Source organism: Olea europaea, unplaced genomic scaffold (assembly GCF_002742605.1).
Source record: "Olea europaea var. sylvestris unplaced genomic scaffold, O_europaea_v1 scaffold2109, whole genome shotgun sequence".
NCBI lineage: Eukaryota > Viridiplantae > Streptophyta > Magnoliopsida > Lamiales > Oleaceae > Olea > Olea europaea.
The window spans coordinates 69719-85389 of record NW_019239036.1 but is presented as its reverse complement, the minus strand read 5'-3'; the positions used below and the strand labels follow the sequence as shown (position 1 = coordinate 85389).

The following is a 15671-nucleotide window of genomic DNA, read 5'->3' as shown; positions in this document are numbered from 1 at the left end:
GTCATAGCTCATAAATTAATAACAATTTCAAACATCGAATCATGCTAAACCGACAAGGCTATTCAACATATCAACACAAAATCACCAATTTAAGCACAATCACCCCAAACTTAAATCACATATTGTATTCAATATGTAAAGAACAATATAGAAGAAAAGAGAGGAGTTAACGAGACTTCCCTGGTTGGACATTTGTAAAGAGGTACAAATACTTACTTGGACTTGCAGTGTTTCAATGAACTTGGACAAGTGACCTTCTTGTACACCAATTTACCCCCCAAAACTTGTGAGGAACCATGGATATATGGAACTTCATAAATTACCAACAAAAATGATAGCTAATCAAATAAAAATACGAAAATGCATAAAAATAAATAAAAAGATTAAAAGTCAGAAAATTGAGTTACCTCCCAACAAGCGCTTTTTTATAATCTTTATCTCGACTTTGACAATTAAATCACGAGTAACTAAAGAAGGCTTTGGATGCCTACCACTTTTCATTTCATCTCCAGACTTTGACATCACCCTTTTCAATGTAGTAGGACTTTCCCATTTCATCTAATTCAAACTCAACAATGTAGATTTCCATTTCCTCATCGGACTCAATTACAAAATCAACTTCTATGAAATCAATGAAGTTGGAAGAATATATGTTGATTTCATCTTCATTGATTTCTACATTTTCAATCGGTTCCTTTGTGATTAAAATATCATTCAATTTAAACCCTTCTATAACCGTCGATATTTTTTCAGATTGAATGATCGATCCACCATTTAAATCCATGGGCAGTGAGAAGTCGGTATCATTTATTCCTTCAAGTGAATTATACCCCCATTGTTAAGATCCTTCTCAGCACCTGTAATCTCCCATAAGTATGTCGCTTTCATCCAACTTGGTAAGGTCTTTAAAATACTTTGCAAGTATGTTCTCATTTAATAGGAGAGGACCATCTCCACAAGCTTGACGTCCTCATCCCTATCTTCAGTTACAAAATCTCCTACGAGCATGTACTCTTCATCATTTTTATCAATTGTTTGTTTTCGACACCTCAAATATTTTCTAAACCTTAGAAGTTCTGGTGTGTTTAAACCAGTGTATGAGAACAAACATGGCCCATTACAATTCATCGCATAATAATTTTCAAAACTTGAGTATTCTCCGAGCATATCTTCATAAGCCATGTAGAGATTATCCATTGCAAAAAATTTCTTTTTACCAAATTAGAATTGTTACGCTCTTATTTTACACGCTTCGGATACCGAAGTGTCATCTCACCTTCGAGGTCGAGGTCAAGTGTACCCCGCGCAGCACCACATATTCCGACCTGGAAACGACCCTTCCGAAGTGTCTCCGAAGTGATATAGCGATTCCTACTACTGATCTGACGAAGCATCTCACCTCCGAGGTCGATATCAGGTGGACCCCGATTAGAAGATCTGCCGCCAATTTGAGATTTGTCCTGCACCTAAGGCTTAAATTGATTTGACGTTTCCATGAGGCTCATTGATGTGACTTATCAACTTTATGTCAATTCAACTCAGAAGAAACAAACTGTCCACCCACTCTACAAACGCGGCTGATTGACGCCTATGAGCCGACGCTTCATACCATCAGATGTATACACGCGTTCCACATCCAACGGTTCATACCACCTATAAATACCCAAGGTTTGGCAAGAGGCAAGGGTAATGAAACTCTTAATACATAGCACTCCATAGCAAGTTTATATATTTTCTCCTCCCCCTTTATTGTTGATTTACATAGCCCCTGGGTACTGTTCCGATCACCCAAACCTGACTTGACCGCTGGTTCCGACCGTGTGCGCCTGACTATTCGCTGATTGTGCGCAGGGAGGAATACGTGGAGTAACTTCCAGTTGGCCACGTGGAAGGACCAATTTCCGGGGTTAACAAGAATCATACAAATACCTGAAAAGTGCACGGAGAGAATACAAATACACGAGATAGATTAAAATTGGGGTTTAGCCAAATGATATAAAATAATAAAAGCAAACAAAAATAAATAAATAAATAAATAGTTGTACGGGTCGCATTCAAGTAATAAAATGGATTTTTGAATACGGATTGTCGATCCCTCCAAGGATGTATACTTTCGATTATACAACTTTAATTAATTTAATTCTAACAATAAAAAGAAAAAACACACAATAAATATTTTGATTTGAAATAAGGAACATTAACTAAAAATCTATAAAATAGGAAAACATAAACACTTGGAAATTTTTGAGGAAAACATGGCTGGGATACATAGTTTTGCTTAACCGTTGCCTAATTCATTTCTCAATGAGTCGGTTAACAAATTACTCATTTACGATGTTAGACCTGATCTTCCAATTTTAGTTAATTATCTCTTTCAAACGAAATTAATTCAAATTTATTGATTCAACCTACTATATTTCTTTGTCGATTAAAACCCACTACATTAATTCTTTGTGAAAATAGTTCAACGAGTCATCTAGGATTAGGGGTATATCTCTATTCCTTACGCAAATCTAGGATTTCTGCTATTTGGTCTAAAATGCACAATCTTCTCTCGAATGATGTACAAATCGCTAAACACAATCATTCATTAACCACGTAAATGAAAATATAAGAAATAACAATAGTAAAAACACGTGAAAATGAGTAACTTAACATTAAAGAACAAATATTAAAATTGATTAAAGTTAGTTTAAAATAATACCATAAACCCTAACAAAAATACTTGGCCCATATTATATAAATGATAAAAATGAGAATATTTATAATAATATATTACAAATATAAAAAAATAATTGAGAAAATACAAAGTTAATAAAACCCCTTATGAGTTTTAGGGATAGCAACATGATGAGTCGGGGTGGGTGGGGACCGAAGGTGGGGCAGGGGCTCCGACCTCTCCTTAGCGGGGACGGGGCAACTTTTTGCCCCGTTTATTGTCCCGTTTAATTTTTTTTTTTTTATTTTTTTACATTTTCAAAGTTTCAAGTTATGTTACTAGTAGAGAATAAAACATAAATTCAAAATGAGTTTTTAACAGGTAAATTGTCTAGAAATAAAATTATTTTCAATCTTTTTTTCCTTCACGGGGTGTGTTCGGGGCCCGTCCCTCGCGATGGGGCACCCCGCCCTTCCAACCTATTCGGGGCAAAATTTTTTGCCCTATCCAGGGCAGGGTGAGTTTTTTTACTATCACTATGAGCTTGGTCTTGAATTCTCCAAATTATTTTTTCACTTTTTGTTGACGTTCCCCTTTTGCTCTAGATTGTATCCTCCAAAATACCAAGAAAATAAAATGGAAAAGGAAAGAAAATGAAAGAGAAAAAAAATGAAGAAAAGAAAAAGAAAGTAAAAGGAAAAGAAAAATGAAAGAGGAAGCTCCAAGCCGGAAGAAGACAGAATGAATCCCAGCAGCCGGTTTTTTAATTAAAAACCCCCAGAGAAATTGCACCCTTGGTCCCTGAAGTTCCAGAAAGTGACAAAAACCTTGCGTCATTTTTTAAAAATTAAAAATGGCTCCTAGGCGCCGACTCTCTGCCTTGATTCCAGTTTTCAATTATTTTATTATTTTTTTTGCACACAAAGCATCTAGCAATTTGTACTTAAGGTCCCTCAACTTTGAACTTGTACAATTTGATCCATAGATTTTGACTTTTATATCAATTTTGCCCCCATAAATTGCATCCTAAATCCTCAAATTTCGGCACTTGTGTACTTTGATCCCCCTTCACTTTTTTTATGTTTTTGGTTCCTTTTCACTCCCTTTTGCGATTTTGCCTTGTTCTCTTACCTTTTGAGGTTTATGACCTACAAAAATCAAAATTACCCAATTCTGAGTCGATATCCACTCTTTCAATTAATAGTTAGCTCGTTAAAGTTTCTAATAAGTGTGCAAAAATACACTTATCAAGGGTAATTCTTGCTTCTTCACTAAATAAAATTATAGAATTTTAAATTTATTTTCATTTTGTTGCCTTAATATATCAAACTATCAAAGTTACTCAAATCAAATTGGGGAGCATCATGTGATTCTTCTCATCACTAATCAATCTTAACTCGTCACTTTTTCATCTAAAAATTAATTTTTCACTACAATAGGTTGTAGTGGGTAATGGTTAGTTACAAAATTGATTATACTACCTATTATAGTGTACCACATTATCTAGTGCTTAGGAGTTCAAGAGATCAATTTCATTCATTACCATATCAAAATTGACTCCACTCATCCTCTTGTATAATAAAAAATGGAAGGACAACCATGAAAAATTGTCCATGAAGTCTTATGCATAAGAAGCAGAAGATTTTAAAATGAAGTATATCCACCTTCATACTACATCAACAGAGCACAATGTGTTAAAAAAATGTTTCCACGCAAAAGGGGTGAAGAAGAAATAAAGAACAAAAAACAAGAACACCAGAATAAAAGATGAAGGCTTAAACACGAAATCCTTTGTCCTCAAAGAATATTTGCTTCCTCTCGATTGAATTTGATGCTTAAAGGGATATTTGCAAATGGTTTGAAGAATTAATCAAGATTTGCAATAGAAAAACACTCAAGTACTTTGTATTTTCTATCAAAATTTTAAGAACACTTTGAAGGAATTTGAATATAAAGGAAAGAATATGAATTCTATTTTTTGGAATGAAGATTTGATTTCAAGTTGTTGAATTATATCTTTGATGTGATAATCTATCATGTATAAATAGATTTTAATCAATACCCATGAAATAGTGCCAAAAGACCATGAAAAGTTGCAAGCTTTAGGCTGAAGGCCATCAAGAATTTAAATAAAAAAACCAGCCTTAACAGCTATTTTTTAGTTCTATGCGGTCGCATGGCACATAGGCGCAACATGTCTTTTTGCGACCACATGATACAAAGTCCTATGTGGTCGCATAGGCCAAAGTTTTGGCCTTCAAATCATTTTTTTTTTTTTCATTCCAAAGCCTATTCTATTTATTTTGAACAATAATTTCAACATAATGGTGGATTTGTGGCCCTTTGGTTGCATTCTTTAAACTATCCCGATTTATGTGGTTTAAGCAATGGTCAGGGTGTCGATATGAAATGTGACGAAGTTGTGGACAGTGACCAGAACACTGACATGAAGTTTGCGAATCTGTGGACATGGGCTAGTGAGTTAACATACAGATTGGTACCTCTATCCACCCTTACAACACTCCCTTTTCCTTACTTGTGTGCTACTATTTATTTTCCTATTGATATACTTGAAATAATCTTAACATCGTTAATGTAATTTCAACTCTACAATCAAAATTGTCATCGAGAATTCTACGATGTTATGTGCACAATTTTAATAAATTTTGGAGATTTTATCATATTCATGTGGATGTTAGATACTGCATATTTTATTGCTCGAATATTTCTTCACATTCGTTGTGACCTCAAGCACCATTAGGAAGTCAACTCTGCAAGTTATATGCAAATATGCTGGTGCTTGTTTTGATTATCTAACATTTGCAACATGTCTATGTGCAGTGCTTTCTTATGCTTAGTAGTAGGTGAGCCATCTCTAGGAATATAAAGTATAATCATGGTAGAAAGAAAATAAGTGCCCTGACTCAAAATAAAACAATTAAAAAGAGGTCTAGAAGAAGTAGTAGTAAATGGATCTTAAACTAGAGCCGGGAGACAGATCCGACTAAATACCCACTCTCAAGGAACAGGCCAACATAGCATACGAGCAAGTCGATTGCTTAAGTTTTGGAGGCAGTCGATCTGTAGGCACCCACTTGTTTAATGCACTTTACTTGTCAAAGAAAACCCGACGGATAACAAGTCTTTGAATATATGCACATTAAAATCTCTTATCATGTTTTAATTATTGGCTAAATTTTTAATTATCTTTTGTTATCTTATGTCATTAAGACGCATTTTTCTTTCTTTCTTTCTTTTCTCTCTCTTTTTTCTTCCTCAAAAGTGGGGTCTTAAGTTGGTTTTATCCAAAGTTCTCCTGTTCAAGAAAAACATGAAACACTTCATTTTGCAACTTCTATGGATGGGGAGACTAAAACTGAAGAGCACCTTCACTTTCCTGCAAAAGTTCAACTTGTTTATTCAAGAATGGGGAGGTTAATAGGTTTTTTGGGAGGCTTTTTGTTACGGGATATGCTCGTGATTAAAGTGTGATTTTTATCGATTTTAGCTTGAGTTTGACTTATTCAAAATAATTTTTTCTCGAGTTCATATACTCTATTACATATGAGGTTCAAAACTAGTTGATTTTAATTTGAAAACTAAATTACCCACCAAATAGTTTATTTTAATGGGCTATAACTCCATTTGGCTTATCCAAATTAACTTTTTCTTGAGTTCATAATTCGCCATTTATACGAACTTCGAAATGAGCCTAATCTTGATATGGGAATTCTTGCTCTTTCAATAATTAGCTCTTTGGCTCAAATAAATAAAAATAGAATTTACTACTTATTTTCATTTTGGTCTCTCAACATCTCAAAAGTATTAGAAGGCGCAAAAATCAAAACTGTTAGTATCCCTTACCAATCTTAATCGTCTAAAAATTAATCTCAGTATTTGCAATCTAGTCCCAAAACTTTACAATTGTTGCATTTAGGATCCAATCTCCAGTTTAATATCGTAAAACCTACTATTATCATTATGCAAATTCACCGCAATATTCTACAGACTTATAAAACCATGATTCTTAAAATTTGTCATAATTTACACTTAATCCTTAAACTTGCTATAAATCCCTAAAGTGCACCTTACTCGAGTTTTTCCAATTAATAAATCTAGTTGAGTTTTTCATTTAGATAAATGATTTTCATCTTTTCTAATTTATGACGCAGTTTCCTTTCATGCATTGTGGTTCGTATATTTGCATGAATTGGAGTTCATTCAGGGCATGTTTGACGTACTATATTAGATGTATAAGGATTAAAACAATTCGATCTTATCTTTATTTGATGTTTGGTAGAGTTAGTACCTTGGTTAAATTAAATTTGGGTGCTTATTCTCCTTTATTTAATCGTACAAAATTAATATGTCATGTAGGATGAGTAGTTAATAATTTCATTTGTAAGTAAAAATAATAATTTTAACCAAAAAATTCAAGTTATAAGGAAATATTTAATTGTAAAAAATTCATTTTTAATTGGAAAACGTTTTCATAAGTTAAAAAATAAAAAATTAGATACGAGTTAAAAATTACTTATGAAACTAACTTAAAAGTTATACAAATGCTTATATAAGAAGAAAAATCACTTATAAGTCAAAAACAAATTTATTAATTAAAATATTTACTTATTAGTAAAAAATCACTTATAAGACATAAGTCCACTTATATGTAAAAAATTGCCTACAAGTAAAAATAAAATTTTAACTAAAAAATTCGATTGTAAATTAAAAAAAAAAAAATCAGTTTATAAATAAAAATTTTACTTATAAGACAAACATTCAATTACGTGTAAAAAATACTACTTATAACTAAAAAATTCAATTGTAAGAATAAAATTATTTTATAACCAAAAATTTTTTTATAAGTAAAATATCACTTATAAGATAAAATTTCACTTTATATGAAAATTGCTTCTAAGAAAAAAATATTACTAATATTCCTATAAGATAAAAATTCATTTATACAAGTATAAAAGTCATTTATACTTTAAAAAATCCACTTATATATGAAAAATTACTTGTAAGTAAAACATATACTCAATAAGTATAAAGTTTACAAAAGTAAAAATTTAGCTTATAAGAAAATAATATTTGCCGGGAAAATATGTAAATGCACTAAAACATAAAAATCAAAGTGAGACAAAAATTGATAACAAATAATCATTTCAATTTATATATAAATGCAATAAAACGTAAAAATCTCAATCCTTATAGATATGATAAATAGTCACCAACTAGTCCGAATGACCACTCGGGAGGAAATGGTGGCCAATTCCATTTTCTTAAGTCACATTTTCTGTTTGACTTACTTTTAAACACAATTAAATATGCTCTTACTGTCTCGTGCATCTCTAATTATATTCCCATCACAGTTTCTATGCATATTACTCAAAAAAGAAATCCCGATAACTGTTAAGAACTGCAACATATTTCAATAATCAAGAACGTTCCACAGATGTGCAAGATGAACAATTAAGACTCAGAAACTTAAAAATAAAGGTCCGCTCCATATGTTTTACTCATCCATGTCAAGAACAAATTTGCAAGAAAGCATTGACCTCAAAATTGAGCCTGTAATTGTAATTCCCTTACCGGATAACCTAATTTAGTGTGGTCGATTTGAAGCCATCAGAAGGGCTCAAACACGCTGTATTTCACAACTTAATACTCGCTGCTTCTTCTCTTCCGCTTTCCTTGGCTGCAAAAATGAAAATGGAATAAATAAATGGAACCCGTGATATTATGATGCCATCAACAATTTGAAGATAAACTTCTTATTCAGGCAACAATAGCCTCTTTTCTGTTAAAACTAGTGAGGAAACGCACGTTAATTGGTGAATGTTAAATATAAGTGTGTGGCAATTGTGAATGGACATACACGACAGCTCTTAAAGAAGCAGCCAATGTAACAGCAGTCAATTTCCTTCAAATTTGCCATAGAAATATTAGGAATACAACTAAATAGGTAGAAATTTAACCTTGGAATTACATAAAAAAAGGCTCTCAAATATAAATTCTCCATGGAGATTATATAAAAAGGGCTCTCAAATATGATTCCCCTTAAAAAGAGAGTAAATTGATGGATCTAGCTGGAACTTCTACTAACACATACTCTTAATGTGTAGAATAATTATAACACTCACCAAACAAATGTCATGGCCTAACGAAGGTGTGATAACTCGAAAGAAATGATGTGGTAGATCGATTTCGCGAAATATAATATTTCCACTACAACAGTAAATGTATTTATTAAACTCATATAAGCAATTGGAAATTAAATTTTTTTATCATTGTCTAAAAATGTAAAATCACATTGTAAAATAATGTAGTTCAAAAGAATAAAACTCAAACGGCTTAACAGACAGTCTCATTTAAAATGCAAAAAATCGATGAAAGAAATGCAATTAATGAATAGTTTTTTTAACAAGTGGATGGAAAGTAGAGTAAATTTGATGGTATGACAGTCTAGATACTGCTTCAGGCCCCAACATAGAAATTACAAATGCGAATCCTTAGTCGAGAGGAATCTGATCTAGAACAAAAAGAATTTTTTCTATATTAACAATAGATAGCCCTACCTTTTGACACAATTTACTTTCTTCACTTAATCCTCAATTATTTAAAAACTATTTAAAAATGACCCAGTAAAAGATTCAAGAAGGTGGTGATACCATCTCATCTAAAGGTTTCGCTTTTGGACAATGAGGTTCGACATGACATCCTAGCAGGCTAGGAAAAAGTCTAGGTTCAAGTATTTTTATCACCCATTTATAAAAACTATGCACGACGACAAATATAAACCCAGACCCCGAGAGGTAGCACGGCAATTACAAAAATTATAAGGAATAAATTCGTCTAACAACTTGACCTTTTATGAGATGGTTCAAGATAAACAAATGAACCAAAAAGAACAAATTTCAAAACTTTCCAAGGGGTGCATTTCAGCAAAAAATAGTAAGCTGCCAGAAAGATAGACATCTTTGCTTTACTCTCTCTTCTCTACTTCCGCGAGATAAAAGAAATGGAAATTAAAAAACAAAAATAATGTGCTTCGAAAAAGATAATTTATATGTGTTCAATAATAAATACTGCATAAGAATAGTAAAAAAAAATTGCTGAGTTTTCAAGCAGGAAGCAATGGTGTTCACCTAGATTCCAAGTATTTTATCATCATTTCCAAGATCAATTAGGAGCTGCCTCAGCTTGGCTTAAACATTAGAAAGGACAGGGGTATCATGAACCCAATGAGCATTATAAGATGGTCCCTAGTTAATGTTGCTGAAACAAATTATACAAAGAGTCAAACAAAGTCAAGCAGTCCGAAGAACTCTAGGAATCATAAAAGAAAGTTTACCATTGCAAAACAGATTCGGCAAATGGCCTCATGATATCTACTGGAGAGAACGTAGGTAATAAAAAATAATGTGCTATTAAACTAAAAGAATCTGCTATTAATAAACTAAAAGAATCTGCTATTAATTGTCAAATTCTTCATGTTAGTAAGACCTAATAAACTAAAAGAAAGTACTATTACCATAATTTATTTATAATTTCAAAAAATAATGCAAAGCATAGCGGTATTCTCAGATGACTGGTATTTAAATTAACTAAGATAGACCTCAAATTAACTAGAAAGTTACTTCTAGTCAACTTTTTGTTACTTATTATAAACAAATATCTGAATTAGCACATAAACAAATCATCCACTCGCCTAGCAATACTTTAGTGGCAAATGCACTCCCTCAACTTTGCACCATAATGTAATGCCAAATCTGTACGATGGAATATTCTAGCAATTAAAAGCTAGTAGTATAATTACACCTTGAAATGGGGTCATGTTGAGATACAAATATGTCAATATAACTCTAGGAAGCCAAAACCAAAATTCTTCCTCTTTGATTTTCAACATATGCATACAAAAGTGAATGACCATAAAACTTTTGTTATATTAATTAAACCAAGTTGCATAAGCTTTAGAGAAAGAGATGTAACATAAAACGACCAACTATTACATTGCAATAATTTCTTGTAAAACTCGAATTTCAAATCATTGTTAGTCAAATTGCTTTTTTAAGACAAGAATGCTGAAACTTATAATAGACATTCTGTACAAGTAGCTGCCATCAAATCAAATTTTGAAACCTATATTATTAAATGAACAATTTTACCACAAGACGAAATGCTTCAAATTTGATCTCTTGTGCAGTGTTATCTAAAAGGTGCATTCCCTTGATAGCCAATATGAAAACAGGCAATTTATGATTACAATCTTGGTTGTCAAACTGTTTAGAGCTTAGTTGACATTGCCAACTCAATATTTTTAACCAACCCTACATCATTTCTAGCATGAGAACGCTCCGAAAGAGCATGTATTTGAGAATATAGAGATGTGGTAGCTAAAAATTAAGTCTTAGAAATTTGTTAGGCATATAACTGAATGTATAATACTTGATCTAGAAATATAGATATCTCAATTTTCATAACTGCAGAGAATTCCTAAAATAATAAAAAATTCCAATACAAATTCTTAATATATTCAAAAATTGATACAAATAATAAAGAGCAAATTGTATACACATGACAAAAATAATTAATAATAATAATAACAATAAATAAAAATCAGCAAAATGCAAAAATTGTCCTTACCAGATTGCCTTTAGCAGGAAGAACGATCCAACACTTATAAATACAAAAACCTACAAATGGGAAAATTTCATATTAGAAGATGATACGCAATGTAAAAAGTAATAATAATAATAAAATAAAATAAAAAATGGATACTTTGAAAATTGGAAAAAAAAAATTCTAGATCCTTTACAAGGGTTAAAATAGATGCAACTTATGAATGGATGAAAAACCTAACAATCTATGTTGTTAGCCGCTCGGCACATTTTAGCCAGTTATTTGTTTAGATTAAAGTTGTTTGTATTAGAAACCTAATTACATTAAGTTAAAGTACTAAAAGATGAGAACTTTGATTGTTATTTTTGTGTCATTTTTAATCGTATAATAATCTAACCACCACCCCGTAGAACAACATATCCAATCCTTAAGAAGTTAGAGATCAATTACCTATAACATCTTGCATATTGAATCCTTTGCTCTAGGTAGGATGTTGTCTAGCTTTACCTTTCCAGGCTTCCTAAAAATCGACATTTCATCAAAAAGAGGAAAAAATTACTTGAAAGTAAAATGAAAGTTACCAAAAAAATAAAAAATAAAAAAATTAATGTAATAATAATATGTATCCCCCTCATTAAGATTATGTAGCGTTTGCAATTCTTTCAAGCTAGCCATCAAAGTTAGTTTTCGTGTCAATATTTACTTAAAAGGATTGTAGATGAAATCCATAGAAATTAATAACTCAGATTCGTATATAAGAATGAGACATGATGAACATCAAAGGTTCAGAGATGATACCTTTTCTTAGATCTAGTTGGTTGAACGTGTATTGCACGTTTAGTTAATGTTTGAAAAAAATGTATATAAGTTTGAGAGAAGTTTATTTGTAAACGTGAAAAATATTCATAGGTTTGAATTGACTTACTTTTCATCCCTTTTCCATTATAAAAAATACATCAATTAACAAAGGAAATTCGTTCTTTCAAAACCGTTAAATAAAAGTAGAATGTCTTGCAAGTGAAAATACGCAAAGAAAAAAATAATAATAATAATAAATAAAAAAAGAAGTGGGCACAAGACATGAGATCAAGCTGTAGAGTTCCAAGTGCAATGCAAGAGAAGGCTGGATCTTAAAGAGGCTTCGTGAAAATAGTATTGGACTGAAGGAAACTTGTCAAAATAGCATTGGTAATAAAATAATGATTAAAAAAAGAATGTATAGGATTGAAATTAAACAGCCACTTTGTATTCTGACTCCTTATTTTCCTAATGTCCTCATCTTTACATTGAAAAAAAGTTGTTAGGCACACATCCAGTATTTCGTTCACTAATCAGGAACTTTTGTTTGGCTGCGAAGTGGCAGTTATAACTGAAGGAAACAATGATCCTTTTTCTCACGTATGGAATTCCATTTCACTGGTTAGGCAGAGATGTTAGATTCTGTGAACCATGAGTTCCTTGAAAATTACAGTTTTTATACTAAACAAAAACATCAATTCACTGCAGATATGTTTATGGAGGCAACTTATGAAAATAATTTAATTAAACAATTTTTTTTCTTTGAGAAGTACGCAACCAGGCAGTAACAATGATTTATATTGCGTGCCCTTTTATTTCAGCAAAGCTGTCTCTGAAGCCGGATTCAATGCATAAAATCAAAATCATGTACCTACTTATAAAAAGCTTGCTAGCAAATTGCACCATTACTCCAAACTTATTATCCGAGTAGCAAGTTTCGATCTTATTGAAGTAAGTTGACCTTTCACCATACTGGCACAAAAATAGTCCAAATCCTCATTAAACTTTCACCTAGTCCTTATGGGAATATGCATCAGTCAAAATTTATTGGGTATCAGCCTATGGTGGGAAACAAAAACTAAAGTCCTGGTATCAGTTCTTCAACATTATCAATTGTAAGCTTATAGAAGGACCTTTCATTTCTCTCCTACAAGTTAAAGAAATAAAATTAGCATGTGAAAAATATTTAGATCTCACACATGATCATCAGTTATGAAACGAGATATACGGTCAAAAGTAATCAAAGTATCAAATTACTATCCACATAAATTTTTGGTTCTGCCCTACATGGTTATATTTATAGGTAAACAAGTTAAACTACTCACCTCAACCACGAGCACACCTGGCATAATTAGCCTCTCAGGAAAATGGGGGAGGAAATTATCATTTATAGTCACATTCTTGATAGCCACAGTCGACAGCCAGGATTGTACTCAACCACTCTAATACCAGTAAAAAATGGAAATCTATAGCCAAAAGCAAAAACAAAAGAAAAAACCAAATTGTATTAACAAGGCAGCCAAAAGATAAAAATCACAACAGGAGGAAATGAATGCTTGAATTCACAAACTAAGAACCGTATTAAATTATCAAGCAACCGAATAAAGAATAACAATTAAATCACTAAAACAAAGTAAGAATCAGGACAGTTCGAATTTCATTGATCAGTGAGGCAAAATTTCACGAATATGATCAATGTCCATGACTGTAGCAAATGCCGGGCACTCAAGAAATTAAAATTTAAAGAAGTTACATCTCTCTCCAGAAAATCTAATGAAACACAAAGGGCAAAACCTCATTCTTTCACAGCTCACTCAGCTAAACATGAAGAAGCATTGAGCGGATAATGAACAGTGTATATAATCAGATTGATAAGTGTGAATGGACCTGTTTGACGGATTCAGTGATTTCAAGACTGATACCATCACTGGAGAAGAGAATACCGCGAATTAGATTGGATTCGGAGGAGAAGTGCTGACTGAAAAGGCTAAGGTTTGGGGAGGCTACAAGCGAGTCGCCTTACAATTTGCAATGCCATTGACGGACCACAATTATTCAATCAACCAAACCAATTGAATAATAGTTAACAAAATTGCAATGTTTATGGGTTATTGTGTCCTGTGTTTACAAGTTTATTCTTCTAGAGAGGGAGGGAGAAGCGAAGCTGTGAAGGTGTGAAAATGGAGAACAGCTGGAGTGGAGGTGAGGGTTGCATGCTCCGTGCGACACGAAGCAACTCCATGTCTGCACGGAGCAATATGCTCCGTGCGCGCTCGGTGTGGGCACTGCTCCCATTATTACTTTATTTTATTTTTTTGCTTTTTGTTTAAAAAAAAAAAATTTATTCTCCGCATCTCCTGCACATAAACAACATTATAAACTATTTTTCTTTCTTAACACTATCCATCCAATCTACCTTACAAAAGATGCACAAAATTTCCACCAAGTTTTCCTAAAACACAAATGAAATATGAAATATGCAAAAAAAATAAAAAATAAAAAAAGATAGAGATTTTAAAATTTAAAATGAAGTGGGAGAAGCCCTTCTATATCCTTTTAATACAAAATTGCAAGTGTCAAATTTACAAGCATTTCATTTCTAACTGAGAGAAATCAATTTCAATAGTATAGTCTTACAAAATTATCTTAGAAGCTAATTGACCATGGAAGGTATCCTCGAACAAAATTAATAACATGCATGTTTACATAAACGATAATCAAATGAAAACTTAAGAAAAATGATGATTAATTCAAAAGAACAAAAAATCGAAAAAACATACATACATACAAATAAGAGAGATTCCTGATGATATGTAATCATGGAACTGCTTGTCTTGGGTTGTATAAGACAATCTATGAAGGAGTTTAGTCACGGGTGTTGCAATTTTGGTCAGAATTGGAGCAATAATAACAAACTAAACCTTGTTTCTACGAACTCTTTAGAAGAAAGAGTGAGAAAATTGAGAAATCAATTTATAGTAAGAAAGAGACGGGAGGTGAGGTTATCACAGTGGGGATGGCGAAGTTGAGTGCAAAAATGGAGAAATACAAGATGGTTGCGTTAAGCAAAAAAGAAAGGAAAAAAGTTAAAAAAAAAAAAAAAAAAAAAAAAAAAAAAAAAAATTTTAAAAAACAATATATGCGCAACACCTGTACAGCCTTTACTTCACTCTTTTATATACATGTAGGAAGTGTCAACAAAACTCCCTTTGGTTGTTTTCTTTTGTGCATCCTTTCTCAAATTGTTTTATAGATCTGTCAACAATATATAGTTTGAAAAAATCACATGGAGTAGAATTTGTCAGCATGCAAAAACAAAATGAACAAACAAAAAGACCAGTTTAGATGCTACGTTAGTGACCGGAACATATAACAACAATGATAGAAGTACAAGCGACATCGACAAATGGTCTATGATTATTACAACCATAGGAAGCAAAGATCGCGGTTAAGTATCTCTAGGAACCAGTCATACAAGGAGAAGAAAAATGGCCGACTGAAAAGATCAGAAACTGCATCTTCAGCTGTAGGCACAGTTCCAATCTTTCCTCCACTCAAGAAATTAGTCAGCAGGTTACTTGCATTGTCTAAT

The 15671-nt window shown here is 32.2% G+C and overlaps 1 protein-coding gene across 5 annotated transcripts in view; it reads right to left on the bottom strand.

Moving 5' to 3' along the window:
- Positions 1-8146: 8146 nt before the first annotated feature.
- The window catches only part of LOC111380231, a 49934-nt gene continuing 42409 nt past the window's right edge, over positions 8147-15671 (bottom strand). Inside the window, exons 1-7 of one of the 5 annotated variants that reach the window (XR_002700153.1) lie at positions 15555-15665; positions 15230-15334; positions 13405-13545; positions 11732-11801; positions 11306-11355; positions 9808-9937; positions 8147-8357 (exon numbers count right to left, since the gene is read on the bottom strand). Coding sequence is in view for 1 of the 5 variants with exons in the window: in XM_023003730.1 (XP_022859498.1) it covers positions 8298-8357 (60 nt within the window). In the remaining 4 variants the exon portion in view is untranslated. The other 4 variants (XR_002700152.1, XR_002700151.1, XR_002700150.1 and 1 more) reach the window with 4 other exon arrangements.